Raw genomic sequence first — 15597 nt, 5'->3', positions numbered from 1 at the left:
CTTAAGAAAGAGAAATTTAGAATAGATCCCTCCTTGTATACCGGTTCTTTGTATACTAGACACTAAAACTGATCCTCACGTACTAAAGGACGATTGAATCTTTAATGTGGCAAGGACCATGCTGGTGGGTTTTGGTTGGAGTTGTGCATGATCAGGATTCAAAATGCAGGTTCCTTGCTCTTGCAAGGGGTGAGAGTGGAGGTTCTAGTCAAACTTGGGCCTAACGAGGGATTATAAGTTTTATATTTTTGTAAAGAACAATAAACTAAGGGCAGAGCCACCTGGACAGAAAAATGGGAAATTAAAATAAATAAGTTAAACAAATTAATTTAATGAATACAGGGGCGCCTGGGTGGCGCAGTCGGCTAAGCGTCCGACTTCAGCCAGGTCACGATCTCGCGGTCCGTGAGTTCGAGCCCCGCGTCGGGCTCTGGGCTGATGGCTCGGAGCCTGGAGCCTGTTTCCGATTCTGTGTCTCCCTCTCTCTCTGCCCCTCCCCCGTTCATGCTCTGTCTCTCTCTGTCCCAAAAATAAATAACGTTGAAAAAAAAAATTTAATTTAATGAATACATTATATTACATTAGGGAAATCAAGGAAGGAAAAAAAAAATAAGGAGATGCTCAATGGTATTAGCTGTCTCTCGCCACAGAAAAGGAGGACAAAGAGAAAAAACATCCACTTTGCTCTCCGTGACAGGGTCTTCATTCACCAGAAACTGCAACCAACCAACCAACCAGCTTGCTTGAGAATGTCACCCCCAGAGCTCTGACCCGCTCCCAGATCTAAGCCAACTACTTATAAATAGGATAGATTTCTCAAAATTAGTTACCTCAGATCCACATGTTTAATGTGAGGCATTCTTCTTAAAGCCTGTAGCCGCAGGGTTTCCATACAGTTTCCAGACATACAAAGTTTATCCACAGCAGTCAATTTCTCCAAAACCTCTGGAATGTCAGTGAATTCATTAAAAGAAAGACCAAGATAACTGAGCTGGTGCATGTTCTCCAACTCAGGAGGAAGGGCCTGGAGAAAGTTTCCATCCAACAAAAATGTCTGTAGGCTGTTAAAGAAAACAGAATAAGGAAGAGAACGTGTAAATTTTACATGTTTATTATCAACATACCAGTTCCACAGGTATAGATCATATTATTAGAAAAAGAAAATGAACTAGATCTTTTGCAAAATGCATAAGGGCAGCGCCTGAGGCAGTAATATACCAGACAGAAAAGATCAGAGAGAAGTATCTTAATCTTTTATTGAAAACCAAAATATGACCAATCTCCCTAACTTGGACAGGCACAAATAGGAACAACGTGAGCTACATGCAGTGCGAATCAGCCCAAATACCCATCTTTCGTTGTTATTTTAAATTCTTAGAACTCAACAGAAGTCAGAAAAAGAGAAAGTAAGCCCTTGTCCCATGAGTAGGCACACTCATCTGTGGGGCTCTTCAGTTCTAAACAAGGATATTTTAATATTTTACGACTCTAAAGAGTGTAAAAGCTAAGACATGAACTCTGCCCAACACCCTGCTCTCTGGATTTGGGGTCAAGACCTACACGCCCAACATAACTGGTTGGCTAATCTCACGTGCTGCAGCTCGAGGCAGCTTCCCGGGGGTTTCTGAGGGATACAGTGTGGTGGGGCTTAAAGGACGCACTTGTGTAGGGGTGCCTGGGTGGCTCGGTCAATTGAGCGTCCGACTTCAGCTCAGGTCATGATCTCGTGGTTCATGAGTTCAAGCCCCACAACAGGCTCTGTGCTGACAGCTCAGAGCTGGAGCCTGCTTCGGATTGTGTCTCCCTCTCTCTCTGCCCCTCCCCTGCTCTTGCTCTGTCTCTCTCTCAAAAATAAAGATTAAAAAAGAAAAAAGAAGTACACACTTGTGCATAACTCGGACGGCTGCTGGGACTGCTCGAAGGGCGTTGCAGGACACATTCAACTCAGTCAGGGTTGGAATACTGCAGACAGCTAATGGGAATTCCCCTAAGTGATTATTGGAAAGGTTAAGACTCTTCAACTTGGTGAACCTATCACAACGAAACAAAAGGAAAGAAAAGACAAATGTCACAGATGTATAACGTCACATAATTTTAGCACAGGTCATCTAATCCAATTCAACGGAGGAGGAAACATGCCCTCAGAGGTCAAGTGCACAGCAGAGCTGAGTGTACCTCTTCAGACTCTAAGGCCAGTGTTCCACCTGAAATATATACATTATATTTAAAAACAAATTTGGGGCGCCTGGGTGGCTCAGGTGGTTAAGTGTCTGACTTTGGCTCAGGTCATGATCTCGCGGTTGGTGGGTTCGAGCCCCACGTCGGGCTCTGTGCTGACAGCTAGGAGCCTGCAGCCTGCTTCCGATTCTGTGTCTCCCTCTCTCTCTGCCCCTCCCCTGCTTGTGCTCTGTCTCTCTGAAAAATAAATAAACATTAAAACAAAACCCAAAATAAAAACAAACTCGTCAGTCTAGAATGACACTGAATGCGCGAAGAGGTGAGTTCTGCTGGAGTAAGTTTTCTAGCTCTTCCTGGGCCAGCTCCATTAACACACCAGTAAGTGATGATGGAGAGAGGGAAGGGACTTGCAGTCTTGCCTTTCTTAAGTTGTGTCATCCCACACAAGCAAAAAACCTTTCCATTTCACTTCTCCCCAAATACACACCTGCAATAAAAAATTAATTTATCGAAACTACACACTCTCTCGGGAAACCTAGCTCCATAGTTCCCAATTTAAGGACCAATTACCATTCTTCAATCTCAGGCCAACACTGGATACCGCTAACCACACACCCCTTCCTGAAAAGCCCTTCTCATTTCACTTGCAGGACATTTTCCTCACCCGGTCTCTTCCAACACTCTCCAAATCCTTCCTCCTGGGTTGCCTTCTTTCTTCTTCTTCATCTCCTCTTCCCCACCCCAAGGGTAAATAGTGCTCACAGAGCTGTTGTCAGTTTCTTCCCTCTCTCTACCTTGCCCTCCTCAGAAATCATTTCACTGCTCTGGGAGGAGCTCTCTCTAACCCACCAGAGCCACCTCCTGTCTCCTGAGCTACCCTGCCACATTTCCAGTGGAAACTCAACTGCCTGTCTGTCTCCCAGACCAGCACTTCTCCTATTCCATTTTTGTGAGTGGCTCTTTCATTTTCTCAATTGTCCAAGCAATTAAAGAACTCATCTTTAAGTTTTAACTTGTCCGTGTTTGAAACCTGTTGGCCCACTGCCAACCTCTCCATTTTTTTATTTGAGATGAGAATCAGATTAGTTATTGCAATCAGGCCGATTACTCATAAAACCACCCAAGACTAAAATACGGGGCAGCACGTACAATGCCTAGAACAGACACACACATCTTAAAAATAAATCCAGTTCAATCCAATCAGCATTTTAAGGAAATTGTCATGTGACCTATCTGCTGAATTCTATGATAAAAAATACTAAGCTTTGTCTTAGGTAGCAACATAAAGTTTATTCTAAACAGAAAAGTGACACAGGGCCTCTTTGACAGGTTAAAAGTGTTACGTTGATTTTTCTTTTATAATAGCTGTTTCCTTAAACGGCAGAGTATAGACCTAATAGTATGCCAATTAAAAAAAAAAAAAACTTATCCTCTATTCTGATTAAATTATCCATGATCTATACTCTACAAGCTAGAATCACAGGTTCTATTGTTCTTAGTTCAGAGGTTCTCAATGGCTGGAGGACCCTGGAAGAGGGCCCTGAGATTCCCAAGGTCAGAAGTACCTTATAACAATACTAAGACGCTACTTGTCTTTTGCCATTCTCCTTTTCCAGTGGAGATTTCCAGATGGTCTACCAGGTCTTTGTGATAGCGCACCTGACTGGATGCAGAAACAGGAGAATCCAACGATCTTCTATTAAGCTAGACATTAAAATATTTACAAAAATATAACACAATGACACTCTTCTACCTTTTTTCCCCTAAAATAGTTACTTTTCATAAAAAACACGTATGTTAACAAGAATGGGTTTATTATTTTTCTAAAGAATACATATTATTTCTCAGTTTAAGTTTGTAATGTTGTAAATATCAATAGATTTAATCCACATAAATAAAAACGCTTCAATTTTTGAGAGGGTAAAGGAGTCTTAGAATATGGTTGCCAGATAAAATACAGAACGCCCAGTGAAATAAGAACTTCAGATCAATAAGTGTTTAGTGTCACGTATGCCCCAAATATTTCACAGGGCATACTTATACTATAAAAAAAAAAAAAAAGTGTTGTTGTTGTTTTTCTGAAATTCAAATTTAACTGGGGTGCCTTTTTTTTTTTCCCTTCTAAATCTGCCAACTCTATCCTGAAATAGATGAAAGTGCTGTTCTAGTCCAAACAAAAACAGTATCCTACTTTCTAGATATGATTCCTCATTTGGTAGAACTGGCCACAGTTTAAAAATACACATGCAATTAAACTGAACCTAAAAAAAAAAAAAAAAAAAAAAAAAAAAGTCCCTCTAGGAAGGAAAAAGACCCACTAGCCATTATCCAACACAATGGAGTACAAAGGCTTTTCAGAAAGTAGGCATGAAGTGATTACAGTTCCAGTACTTATGACTTGGAAAAGTGTTAGTCAATAACATGGGGGGAAGGGTGGGAGGTATATTCATCTTTACAAACAAATTTACTAGAACCACAGCACTTCTGACAACAAAGGAAAGCAGCAGTGAGTTGAATGAGTACAAGGCAGTTGACAAGCTTAAATGGAAAAAGAGAGAAACAAAAATAAACTCCTAACAAGTACCCTCCATAGTCTTAGGTATATCTATTTGCATTTCAAAATTGGTGCCAGCTCTAACTACAAAGTGCAATTATTCTTTGCATCAATTCAATGATAAAAACTACCAGACCTCATGATAAAGAGAACCGCCCTCAGTCCTGGGGACCAAGCGCGCACCCCCCACCCCACCCTGCCCCAGAACAAGGAGTCTCCACATCCAATAAAACAGCAATAGTAATAGGTGACCACTGAGCACCTGAAATGGCTGGTCCCAGTGGAGATGTTCTCCAAGTATAAATACACTGAAAAGAACATAAACTAGTTAATAATTTTTAGAACAGATAGTAATTTTGAAATACTAGATTAGATAACATTATTAAAATTAATTTCAGGGAGCCTAGGTGGCTCAGACAGTTAAGCTTCCGACTTCAGCTCAGGTCATGATCTCATGATTCACGAGTTCGAGCCCCGCGTCAGCCTCTGTGCCGACAGCTCAGAATGTGTGGAATCCCAAGGGGTCTGAGGATTCTAAACTTGAATCTACGCTTGCAAGTCTGTTAAGGTAAGAGGAGAGAGCATATTTTATTTAACAGTTTATTAGCTTGATTATAATAAATACTTACATATATGGGATGGGCCTCCATTTATACTCTCGCCCTAGACCTGTATGTTTTAAGCACCGATTCTGATTTCCAAATATCTTAAATTTCTCTCCTTCCTTCTTATCACATTCCCCACATCCCTCAGACTACTCTTGCTGCAGCCCATCCCCCAAATTCTTCCCAGAAAAGAACACAGTGGCCAGCAGACTTGTTTAGCAAACAAAGTGTGTATTGTTTCTGAGAACTCAAGTTCTTGATCCGAACACATTAAAATTCATTTGTTTTGGAAACTCTAACCCTTACTCTCCTTAGAGTTCCACTTTTTCTTTATAGATGTGGAAGGCAGGCAGATTACAGGCATCTGCCAACTCAAGAACCCCTTCAGAGAAAGATAAGAAGGCCCACCTAGAATTTACTTCTCTTAGGTCCTAAAACCGGGAAGAGACACCTAGAGGCAATGTTTAAGTTAAAAGAGAGGGAAATCAAAATGGGGAGTGGATGACCTTTCCTCCCTTCACCTTCATCCAAAGAGAATGTACAAGAGGGATCAAGGTGACAACACAGTGTTAGGGAAGAAAAGACTAGAAAATCTCTATGTCTCCTACAGAATAAGATTTTTAGCTCTGTTATCAATTATCAAATGTGCACAGACCCAGATTAAAAAAAAAAACAGGCTAGTTTTGGAAAGATACATACTTGGCAAAATACTTTAAACAATTTCATTTTAAAACTGTTATCATTCTTCGACCTTAAAATTAAATCCTTAAAATGAAATTACATTATATCCATGCAGGTAGACAGACATTTTCTCAAAGCTGTTCAATATAGGGATGCAGAGGAGAATCAGAACATCACAAATTTAAGATTAATAAAAATTGGGACGCCTGGGTGGCTCAGTTGGTTGAGCATCCATCCGACTCTTGGTTTCCGCTCAGGTCATGATCTCCTGATTCGTGAGTCTGAGCCCTGCATTGGGCTCTGTGTTGACAGCATGGAGCCTGCTCCGGATTTTCTCTCTCTCTCTCTCTCTCTCTCTCTCTGCCCCTCCCCTGCTTGCACTCTCTCTCACTCTCTCAAAATAAATAAAGATTTTTAAAAGATTAATAAAAATTACTTTAATAATGATTGTAAAAACTATAGTGTGGTTGGTTTAGCAGTTAATGAGGAATGATTTTTCTTGATATTTTAGAAACTAAAGGACAAGAAACTCTGTAGTTTGTTTTTTAAACACATCTGTTATATATATGTAACACACACACACACACACACACACACACACAGAGTATATACACATACACAGTGCTGAGGCTACACAAAGTTACTTAGAGTGGATGTATCTTCTTCATGTCTCAGTTATCTAAAGTGAGACTAGAGGGGCCTCTGAGGTCATTTTCCTTCGTTTCCACACTGACAAAGAAAGTAGGCTCAGAGAAATCAGGTAAGTATCACATACAACCTGAATACACTGCCTTTCAACATCAGCGCTACTACTTTTCATCTCTCTTGTTCTCCTTTTATCACATCTTATTAGAGACTTTAATACAAATAGATGTCAATTACTAATAATTCTAAGTCACAGGTCAAAGAGTGGTCTCAGACCAGAGTATGGAACACACTCCTTTTTCGGCCTCGCATCTCCCACTGAGGGTAGCATTGTCGGTAATGGAGGACATGGTTATTTTGAACACCATGTGCCGTTCCATTTAAACCAGTTCGGACACAGCCCAGGGCTCACAACTACCCAACAACCGCAAAGACGGACTTCACTCTGGAGAGCGAGCAATCTGCTTTATGGAAAGAGCTATAACTCATGTCCATCTGTTCTATAATAGAGCTCAAAGTAGGGGGAAAAATCAAGTTACCATTTATCCTGAGTCTAGTAAAGAGTAATTTTAGTTAATTCTTAAAGTTAGAGGTACAGGATTATAATACTACATTTAGCTAATGGCAATGGGCATTGTGGGCTTTTAGAACTCAGGTCTTACTTCACCCAGAGTTCCAAGGTACACTTTTGTTTTTTAGTACTGAGTGTCACAGAAAAGTATAATCAACAGAATACACTTGATAATCTACACACACGGAAAGCTTTAATTCTGTTAGCAGAGAAAAACTGAAGTCCCTTTCAAACACGTATCCTAAAGGCCATATAACAAAGTGCAAGAGGCACTTTGGCTCAGTTGGAAGAGCGTGGGACTCTTGATCCCAGGGTGTTGCGTTCAAGCCCCACAGTGGGTGTAGAGATTACCAAAAATAAATAAATAAAACAAAGTTAAAAAAAGGGTGGGGGCCTTGAAATGATGGAAGGTCACGCGTGGAAAGATGGCAGAATGCAGCTGACACTATCACTGCTCTGCCAAACTGATGATATTTTTTTAAAACAAAATTTCTTTTTGCCATTTATTCATCTTTGAGAGAGAGAGAGAGAGAGACAGAGCATGAGCAGGGGAGGAGGGGGCAGAGGGAGAAAGGGAGACACGGGATCCAAAGCAGGCTCCAGGCTCTGAGCTGTCAGCAAAGAGCCCAACGCGGGGCTCGAACTCACGAACTGCAAGATCACGACCCGAGCCTTCGAAGTCAGACGCTGAACGCACTGAGCCGCCCAGGTGCCCCGTGGTGATACTTCTTTCGTTTGCATCTCCTTGTGCGTTTACATTATAAAACCAAAAGTACAATAACCAATGATCCTGTATCTAGACACAAAACGCGCTTTGCCATCAAGGGGTTTAATATATTAATGTTCCTGATTTTTCCTTGCTGTCTTCCATTTCACACCGTAACTAACCAACAGCACAACGGGACAGCACCTGTCGTGACACTGCTCCCGAGGGAACTGGGGTGACTGCCCGCCTCGCCTCCATCTTCATCCAGACAGCAGCATGATGCGTTAGTCTACACTCAGCCTGAAGTGATTTTTTTCCTCAGTCCCCAACATTTCCAGATCCATAATCTTCCAAGCTCCTCCCTCAAACAAATGATTTCTCTCCACCAAAGGGAAGGGTGCTTAGTTTCAACTGAAAGGTTAAAAAGTACCACAACCACTTCCCTTCCCTTTGTTAGATAGATTCGTAGGCCTTGAAAACAGATTGGCCACAGCTCTGTAAGCTTATTTCATTTTGGCTTCTGAAAAGCTACCAGGGAGCAAGCGCTCCTGACAAAATTAAGTGGAGCCACGTTTTCCAAGGGCAGGAAGGAAAAAGCAAGTGTTGCACGATATCTAAATTGAGAACAATAAACAAATACAAACGCTGCCAATTTTTACATCCCTCCCCCTCCTGAAACAGCATGATGCCTATTTGGAGGCATAATAATTAGCTTTAGATCCATCTAAATCTTAGTGAGAACTAAGGATATATTGGGAAATTTTGACCATAAGATAGAATCACAGTACAGAGGAAGTACTCCTGTTTTAAAACCTATTCCAACTGTGCTTAACTAGGAGGCACACACTGCACTCATGAAGAGGAAACCATACTTGTTTCGCTCAATGATTCTAACAGAGAAAAATCAATATTATTTTCTGGAGTTATTATTCACTACAAGTGGGTCAATTAGAAAAAAGGTTCCCTGGTGACTGGATTTCCGTTTCATGGTAACAGTCCATGTTTAGCTTGTTTTTTTCCCTGTGGGGGAACATGCTAATACACTTTGGAAATGATTAGGCTCCGATATTAAGTAATGAAGGACGCGCTTGAGAGCCGGAGTCGTGAGCCTCGCCCTGGGCTTGTCTCCTGCTTTCCATTAATTATGAAAAGTAGGCTCCCTAATGGCTCGGAGTACGGGACCTGGGGGTGGGGGTTGGGGGGGTGGGGGTTGCCAGTCCCTCAGCGCTCTGGAATACTCACTAGATGAGCTTGTAAGATGGTTGCTTTTATTTGATTACCAAAATAACACATGATTATTTTAACAAGTCGAACTAGAGAAGCATACAAAAGAACACACTGGCAGTCTCTCCTATTTCCTTCCAAATCCCATGCCCCGGAGATAACCAGGGTCAAGTTTGGTACACACGCTTCCAAAGCTTTTCCTCCTCATAAAACACATACATGAATAGGAAGTAACCTCCCTCCCTATTTTTTGAATGGGATAACACCACACGCATTTTTTCCGGGACTTGTTCTCTCATCTATACAAATCATCTTTTTGAGACAGTCAAGTCTCACTCTTTTGACAGAGTAGGGGTGCTCCAGTTTTTGTTTCTTTGTTTTTGTTTTGCTGTTAGGAAAAATTCAGCATTTCCATTTGTGCTTCAGTGCCTTCATTTTGCAGTATTTATGGGTGCCCAATGACTCATCCAAAATTCTGAAATCTAACAGGCTCTGAAAATTCAAAAATCGTTCTTGGATTCACGTGGTGACAAAAGCCAACCTGCGTGAATATTCGGGCAGGAATGCGTTCTCTTTAGAAACATCAAGGTGTCCGTTCTCTGGAGTCCCAACCCGACTGGAGGTTTCGTATGATAGGTAATATATGTGCCACATTACCTTCAATGATCTGAAACTCCCTGAAATCTGAAACACAAATGGCCTCAAGAGTTTGGGGTAAGGGGTTGTAAACCTGTATTTCTAAAAGTGTAACCGATGGGTCCGGGAGTAGGTAACATCTAGATTGTGATAGGTACTGGAAAATGACCAGACGGCTGAAGAAACGCGTACCCCCAACCCACCGCGTGGGAGAGGGCTTCCCTCCATGCTGCCTCCGCTAGCGTTTAACGTTAGCACCCTCTCCTGTTGCTAACCTGAGGGGCAAACAGGGGTGTCAGGCCCCTCCAACTTGTATTTCTCAGAGGAGTTTATCTTTCTGTGAGGTTCATCTGCTTTGAAATACGCTTTCACATCCTTTGCCCGTTTTTCCGTTGGGTCACTAGTCTTTAACTTGTCAGTTTGCAGGGGGTCCCTGAGTACTAACTGCCACGCGGAGTGTCATGTTCGTCACACGACACTCCCAGCCTCCTGTTTCATTTCCCCCCACTCCGTTGATGATGACGTGAGCCATTCACTGATTTTCAGTTTTTATTTGCTCAAACTTGGCCAACTTTTCCTTGATGGAGTCCTTGCTTGAGAAGGTCCTCTTACCCCACCCCAGAGTGGTATAAAAGTTCTCCGATATTTCCCAATTTTATGTTGTACATTTAGATCTTTACCTCACCTTACATTTATTTTTACATGTAATGTTTGGTAGGGGCTCTAACATGTTTTTGTCCAGTAGCTAAGTATGCCAATATCATTTACTAAATAAATCACCCTCTTCAATATTCATTCAACTTAAATAAATTTCAAAGTGAACAAAAAGAGAAAGCCTATTCCTGTTCAAACAAAATAGCCAAAGAGAAAAGCTTAGGTAAAAACAAGTTACATTTACTTTTTGTATCTCCTTCTTTTCTCCCAAGAGAATTTATAAAATCAAATGCCTGCTTTGTTGTTCTTCTTAAGAGCCCACCTTGTAGTTTGGAATGCATAAAATGCTTCAATTAAACAGTTCATTTGACAGAGTAACTTTTCTCTTTTCTCTATAGAAGGACAAATCTTGGAAAGAATATCAAAGTACTTTTAACAAAAATGTGTACTGAATGCACTTGCTCTCAAGAAGCATTAGTTAAGGCAGCGAGTGCGAGAGACGCCAGTCAGCAACTTCTTAATAAATTCCGACTCCTTTAGAGCAGAACTTTACTGTTGATGAACTTCGTCCTACAGCCATGTTTTAATATTTTTGCCCTAATCCAGGTACGACATAGGGCAACCAGTGCTGTCCTATTTATGTAAGAAAGCAAAACAATTTGCAAAAGACTTCAAAGACTCCCTTTCCTGGATACAGAAGGAAAGAAAGAATATCTTTTGCCCCATGTTCCTCTCGGATTTGTCTGTGGCTGCAGTAGCATGAGAAACATTTGAGTCACTGGGCCTGCTTCAGAAGTGCTGGGAACGCCTCCTCTTCAGAAAGCATGACTCAGCTCGTTTGAGCCCTCACACCCTCAAACTCTTCTGCCCTGGAATTGAACTCTCACTGGTGACTTCTCCGCTTCTTAGTGCAGTGACTTTTCCTGTTGTCCCTATCGAGTCACTGGACTCAGACCCAGTGAGTACCTGCCAGGCTCTCCTGGGAGGTTCAGCACACTTACAAATGTACAAATGCTAATGTGCACACAACCAGCTTCTTAACACTTGAGCCAAAATAAACAGAAACCATCCCATCTTAATCCTAATCACCATAAATGACTCTCAGTTCAAGCTAAACAGGCTTGTCACCTTTTCATATGATCAGAAAACAAACACATGCATATCCTGGATAAAAATGAAAATTTACAGCCACAAAAGTATTTGGGCAAAATTTTCTTAAGAACTGCCACAGAATAAGTATACTAAAGCTACAACTCACAGACATAGTTTTTCCAAAACAATAATCGAGGAAATAGAGAGCACTCTGTGTTGGCAACAATTACATTGAACATATTGCTATCATGGCAAATTAAAGCATTCCCTAAAGAGAGACATTGCTATTTTAATCCTCCTTTAAAATACTTTGGGGTGCCTGAGTGGCTCAGTCAGTTAAGCGTCCTACTTCAGCTCGGGTCATGATCTCATGGTTCGCGGGTTCGAACCCTGTGTTGGGCTCTGTGCTGACAGCTCAGAGCCTGGAGCCCGCTTCGGATTCTGCGTCTCCCTCTCGTTCTCTCTGTCCTTACCCAGCTTCCCCCCCAAAATCAACAGACATTAAAATAATTATAAAATAATTCAAACAGGAGGCACTTATTGGTTACTTACTTCGTGCCAGACCTAGGCCAAGTTAACCTACGTAGTCAACAAGACAGAGCTCCTACCCACAGGCAGGGTGGGGGAGACGTGCAAGTGAAGGTTCCCATGAGTCAAGTACATTATCTAGGAAACCACTCCAAATCACAGGACAGTAATCATGCGGAAATAGCAGTCACTAGATCTACAGTAATCTATAGTAACCCTACACTAACTAAATTCTTGAAAACTGAGTCACAAGCAGCATAAGTCTGTCACTTTGTTTCTCTCATAAACTGGCGATATAATCACCGAAAACACAAACAAGAGGTAAGTTATTATGTTACAGTTAAACACACCTTTCCTATGAAATAATTTCTTTATTCAATTTATCCATGACAACATTTTGTTCATTTTCTTACTAACAGATCTGCCCACAGCCAATTCAACTGCAACATTATTCAAGAGATGTTTAATATGAAGCACTATCAAGTGGGACAAAGAACAAAAAACGTAAAACTATTTCTGCAAAAAGCAGAAAACATCTCTATTTCCACTTCTCAGAAGAAAGACAAAGATCTACACAGTATACTTGGATAAAATCCCAGCTGAGTCATACAAGATACATAAAAATGAAAACCAGATAGCATCTCTATCAAAGATATCAGATTATCAAAGGAGAAAGTAAACATAAGCTAAGGTCATGAGTAGCTTAAGCTCACATCACAAGTAAACCAAGCATATCTGGTAGGTAACAGAAAAAAATCCATCACCCAAAAGTTTACAGGTACAGGAAAAGTCTGAACCATCCATTGACTAAACGTTGTCTGCGTTCTTATTATGCACAAAGGTGTGTGAAGCATACAAATGTGAATCACACATGGTTTTCACCCTCCAGGAACTTATGAATAGTTTGGGAGCAAAGCTGCTATAATACAAAGTATAAGATGAAAACTTACTGGGGCGAAAAATCCCGAGTATCTACAGAAAAGAAAACTCACTTTTATCAAAGGGACACAAGAGTTCAATGGGGAGATGGGGACTGGAAGAGAAGACATTCAAAGAGAACAGGGTAGCAGGACAGTATCTCAAATGTCGCATGCATTGTTAAAAATGCAGTTCTCCTGGCTCTTATCACCAGAGGTCCTGACCCTGCAGGGATGGCATGAAAACCAGGCATCTCTGTTTCCTGTAAATACCCCATGTGATTCTGATGTAAGCATTTCGTAAATCATATTTTGAGAAACACTGATTTGGAGGGCAAAAACTAAAGGGTAGGCTTGGGAAACATGAAGCCAATGACAGTGTTAAACAGAAAGAACGGCTTGTAGAGGGTGCTTAAAGACTAAGCACAGAGCACCCCTCAAGTTCCAGATGAAGACACTGCTATTTACCTATGAAAAAAATTTGAATACAGGAGTGAAACAGTCTATGCTAGGATGCATGGATTTGTCTATCATGTAAATCAGATATCCTCTGCTTCCCTTGTGCTTCCCCCGTGTGCGCGCACACACACACACACACACACACACACACACACACACACACACAAACACACACACACACCCTGCATACCATCCTACCTCTCTACGTGGGGTGAAAAAAAGGCTGCATTCTGACAGACATCTTACAATCGGAAAAAAGAAAACTATTTGGAAAGTCAGACTTTCCCTGGGGTTCTCTTGTTAATTATACGTCCCAAAGACATCGGCAGAGAGGGATGGGCGTGCCCTCCTTTAGAGAAGCCACTGTGAAATATCCTGCCAGCTCCGGCACCAGCATCCTAACCCACCCGTGGGAAATGACAGCAGGCGTGCGACTCCTCCCATCCACGGCTCTGTTACCATGGAGAGCACGGTGAGTGACATCAAAATTACAGGCACTCTTAGGAATAACAGCAACTCTCATGGGTCTTTCCTTTTCAAAAGTGACACAAGTGCGTGGTCAGAAGGGGCTCCAGAGTGAGCTGGAGAGAGTCGTGTGTGACCTGAGGCAGAGAAGGGAGGGAGAACGAGGGGCACGATTGGTTTCCTTCGGTGTTCTCACACTGGCAACCGAAGGTTTTTTTGTTTTTTGCTTTTCCAGAAGTCATCAGTAAGGACAGTAATCATGTTCCCAAGGCGGGCACTTCATCATTAAAAACCACAAAATAAGCATCGGTTGGCTTCTCCCTGCACGCTTATCATCATCCTAAGAGCTCTGCAGAGTGAAAAGTTGGTTTCCACTCGGAATAGCAAATACTACAAATATCGTGTTTAATATTAACCGCTTGCCTTGAGTTACAGCTTGCAGAGCAGAGCAAGGAGCTGACTAGAACAGAAGAATGGAATTGGCCAGAACACAACAGCCTCACTGGAATCAAGCCAAGGCTTCTGAAGATCCCTTCTTTCTTTTTATTTAAGTGGGGGGGAAAAAAAAGTTAAACATCTTAAAGGATCCCAAGAAGTCAATAGGGGCAACTGTAATTTAATACAGTCTGGCTGATAAAGAAAGCTTTTGTTTCTTTCTGAGATCCCTCTTCTACGTGCGCCACGCGAGGGAAGAAGAAAATCGGCTATTATTTTCAGAAATGAGGTTGGGAGCCCACACCGAGGGGAAGACCAAAGGCTACGCGGTATCAGTGCCCCAACCACCAAGTACAGGCTTCCCTTTGACGGGGAAGGAAAACGGGAGTCGTGTGAGATGGAAAGCTTCCCAAGAGGATCAAAATTCCATCTGTAAAGCAAAGCTGTGTACTCAAGGCACTTCCAGTGCTGGGAAGGGCATTCCACACAGTCTAGGACATTCCTCACACCTCTGGCAAACCTCGCCACACCCCTGTAGTGGAAATCCTTCCCGAGGGTCCTCATCCCAGAGCCGCATAGGTGCTAAGAGTTCTCTAATACACATCAGCCACCCCCTTTCTCCAGCACTGAGCTCTTGTTTGCTTGTGGTATATTTTGTATGACGGCACATCTTCAAAGAAGCTGCAACCGGGCTAAGCACTGCAGCTCCGGGTCTGGCAAATGGGCTACCAAAGGATTTTAGCACACCACTCCTGGTTCTGCTGTGAGTGAGTGAGTCATCACTACTCCCACAGAAAGTGAGTTTTCAGAAATTACTGATAAAAACAACGTATTAAAATCTCTCTTTCTTTAAACACCTGGAAATGTGAACTTCTGGTGTGGGTAAGTAATTAAGAATGAGTAACTCTGTAGCTCTGGAATGCCAAGATCCCCAAAAGAACAGAGTAGGAAGTAAGGTCATTTGTTTTCCCCTCCGTGGGGATTGAAAATGTAGAAAATTGAGCTTTCCAAGAAGAAAGGTGCTTGATAAATTCCAGGCATAATTATGAGTTTTTCAACGCTCATTTCTTCATAACTTTCATGCTACTCCGCCCACACACTTGTATACCCAACTCAACTTCATTCCTTCTCCCCACGGTTCTCCCAGTTGAGAAGCCGCTGCTCGTTCTTGTCCCTCTTATTACACTTTTCAGCTAAAACACCGTTCACATCTAAACGGAGATTAAATCACTTCTTTCCTCCAAGTC

General features: G+C 42.0%; 1 protein-coding gene across 1 annotated transcript in view; it reads right to left on the bottom strand.

The window, feature by feature from the left end:
- PHLPP1 (PH domain and leucine rich repeat protein phosphatase 1) overlaps window positions 1-15597 on the bottom strand; it is a 213891-nt gene that overhangs the window by 54389 nt on the left and 143905 nt on the right. Inside the window, exons 5-6 of the mRNA XM_043559032.1 lie at window positions 1885-2031; window positions 831-1061 (exon numbers count right to left, since the gene is read on the bottom strand). Coding sequence (XP_043414967.1) covers window positions 831-1061; window positions 1885-2031 — 378 coding nt within the window. The remainder of the gene's footprint in view (window positions 1-830; window positions 1062-1884; window positions 2032-15597) is intronic.

This window comes from Prionailurus bengalensis, chromosome D3 (genome assembly GCF_016509475.1).
Source record: "Prionailurus bengalensis isolate Pbe53 chromosome D3, Fcat_Pben_1.1_paternal_pri, whole genome shotgun sequence".
In the NCBI taxonomy this organism is placed as follows: domain Eukaryota; kingdom Metazoa; phylum Chordata; class Mammalia; order Carnivora; family Felidae; genus Prionailurus; species Prionailurus bengalensis.
The sequence above is the reverse complement of the archived record's forward strand: the minus strand, read 5'-3'. Positions and strand labels throughout refer to the sequence as shown.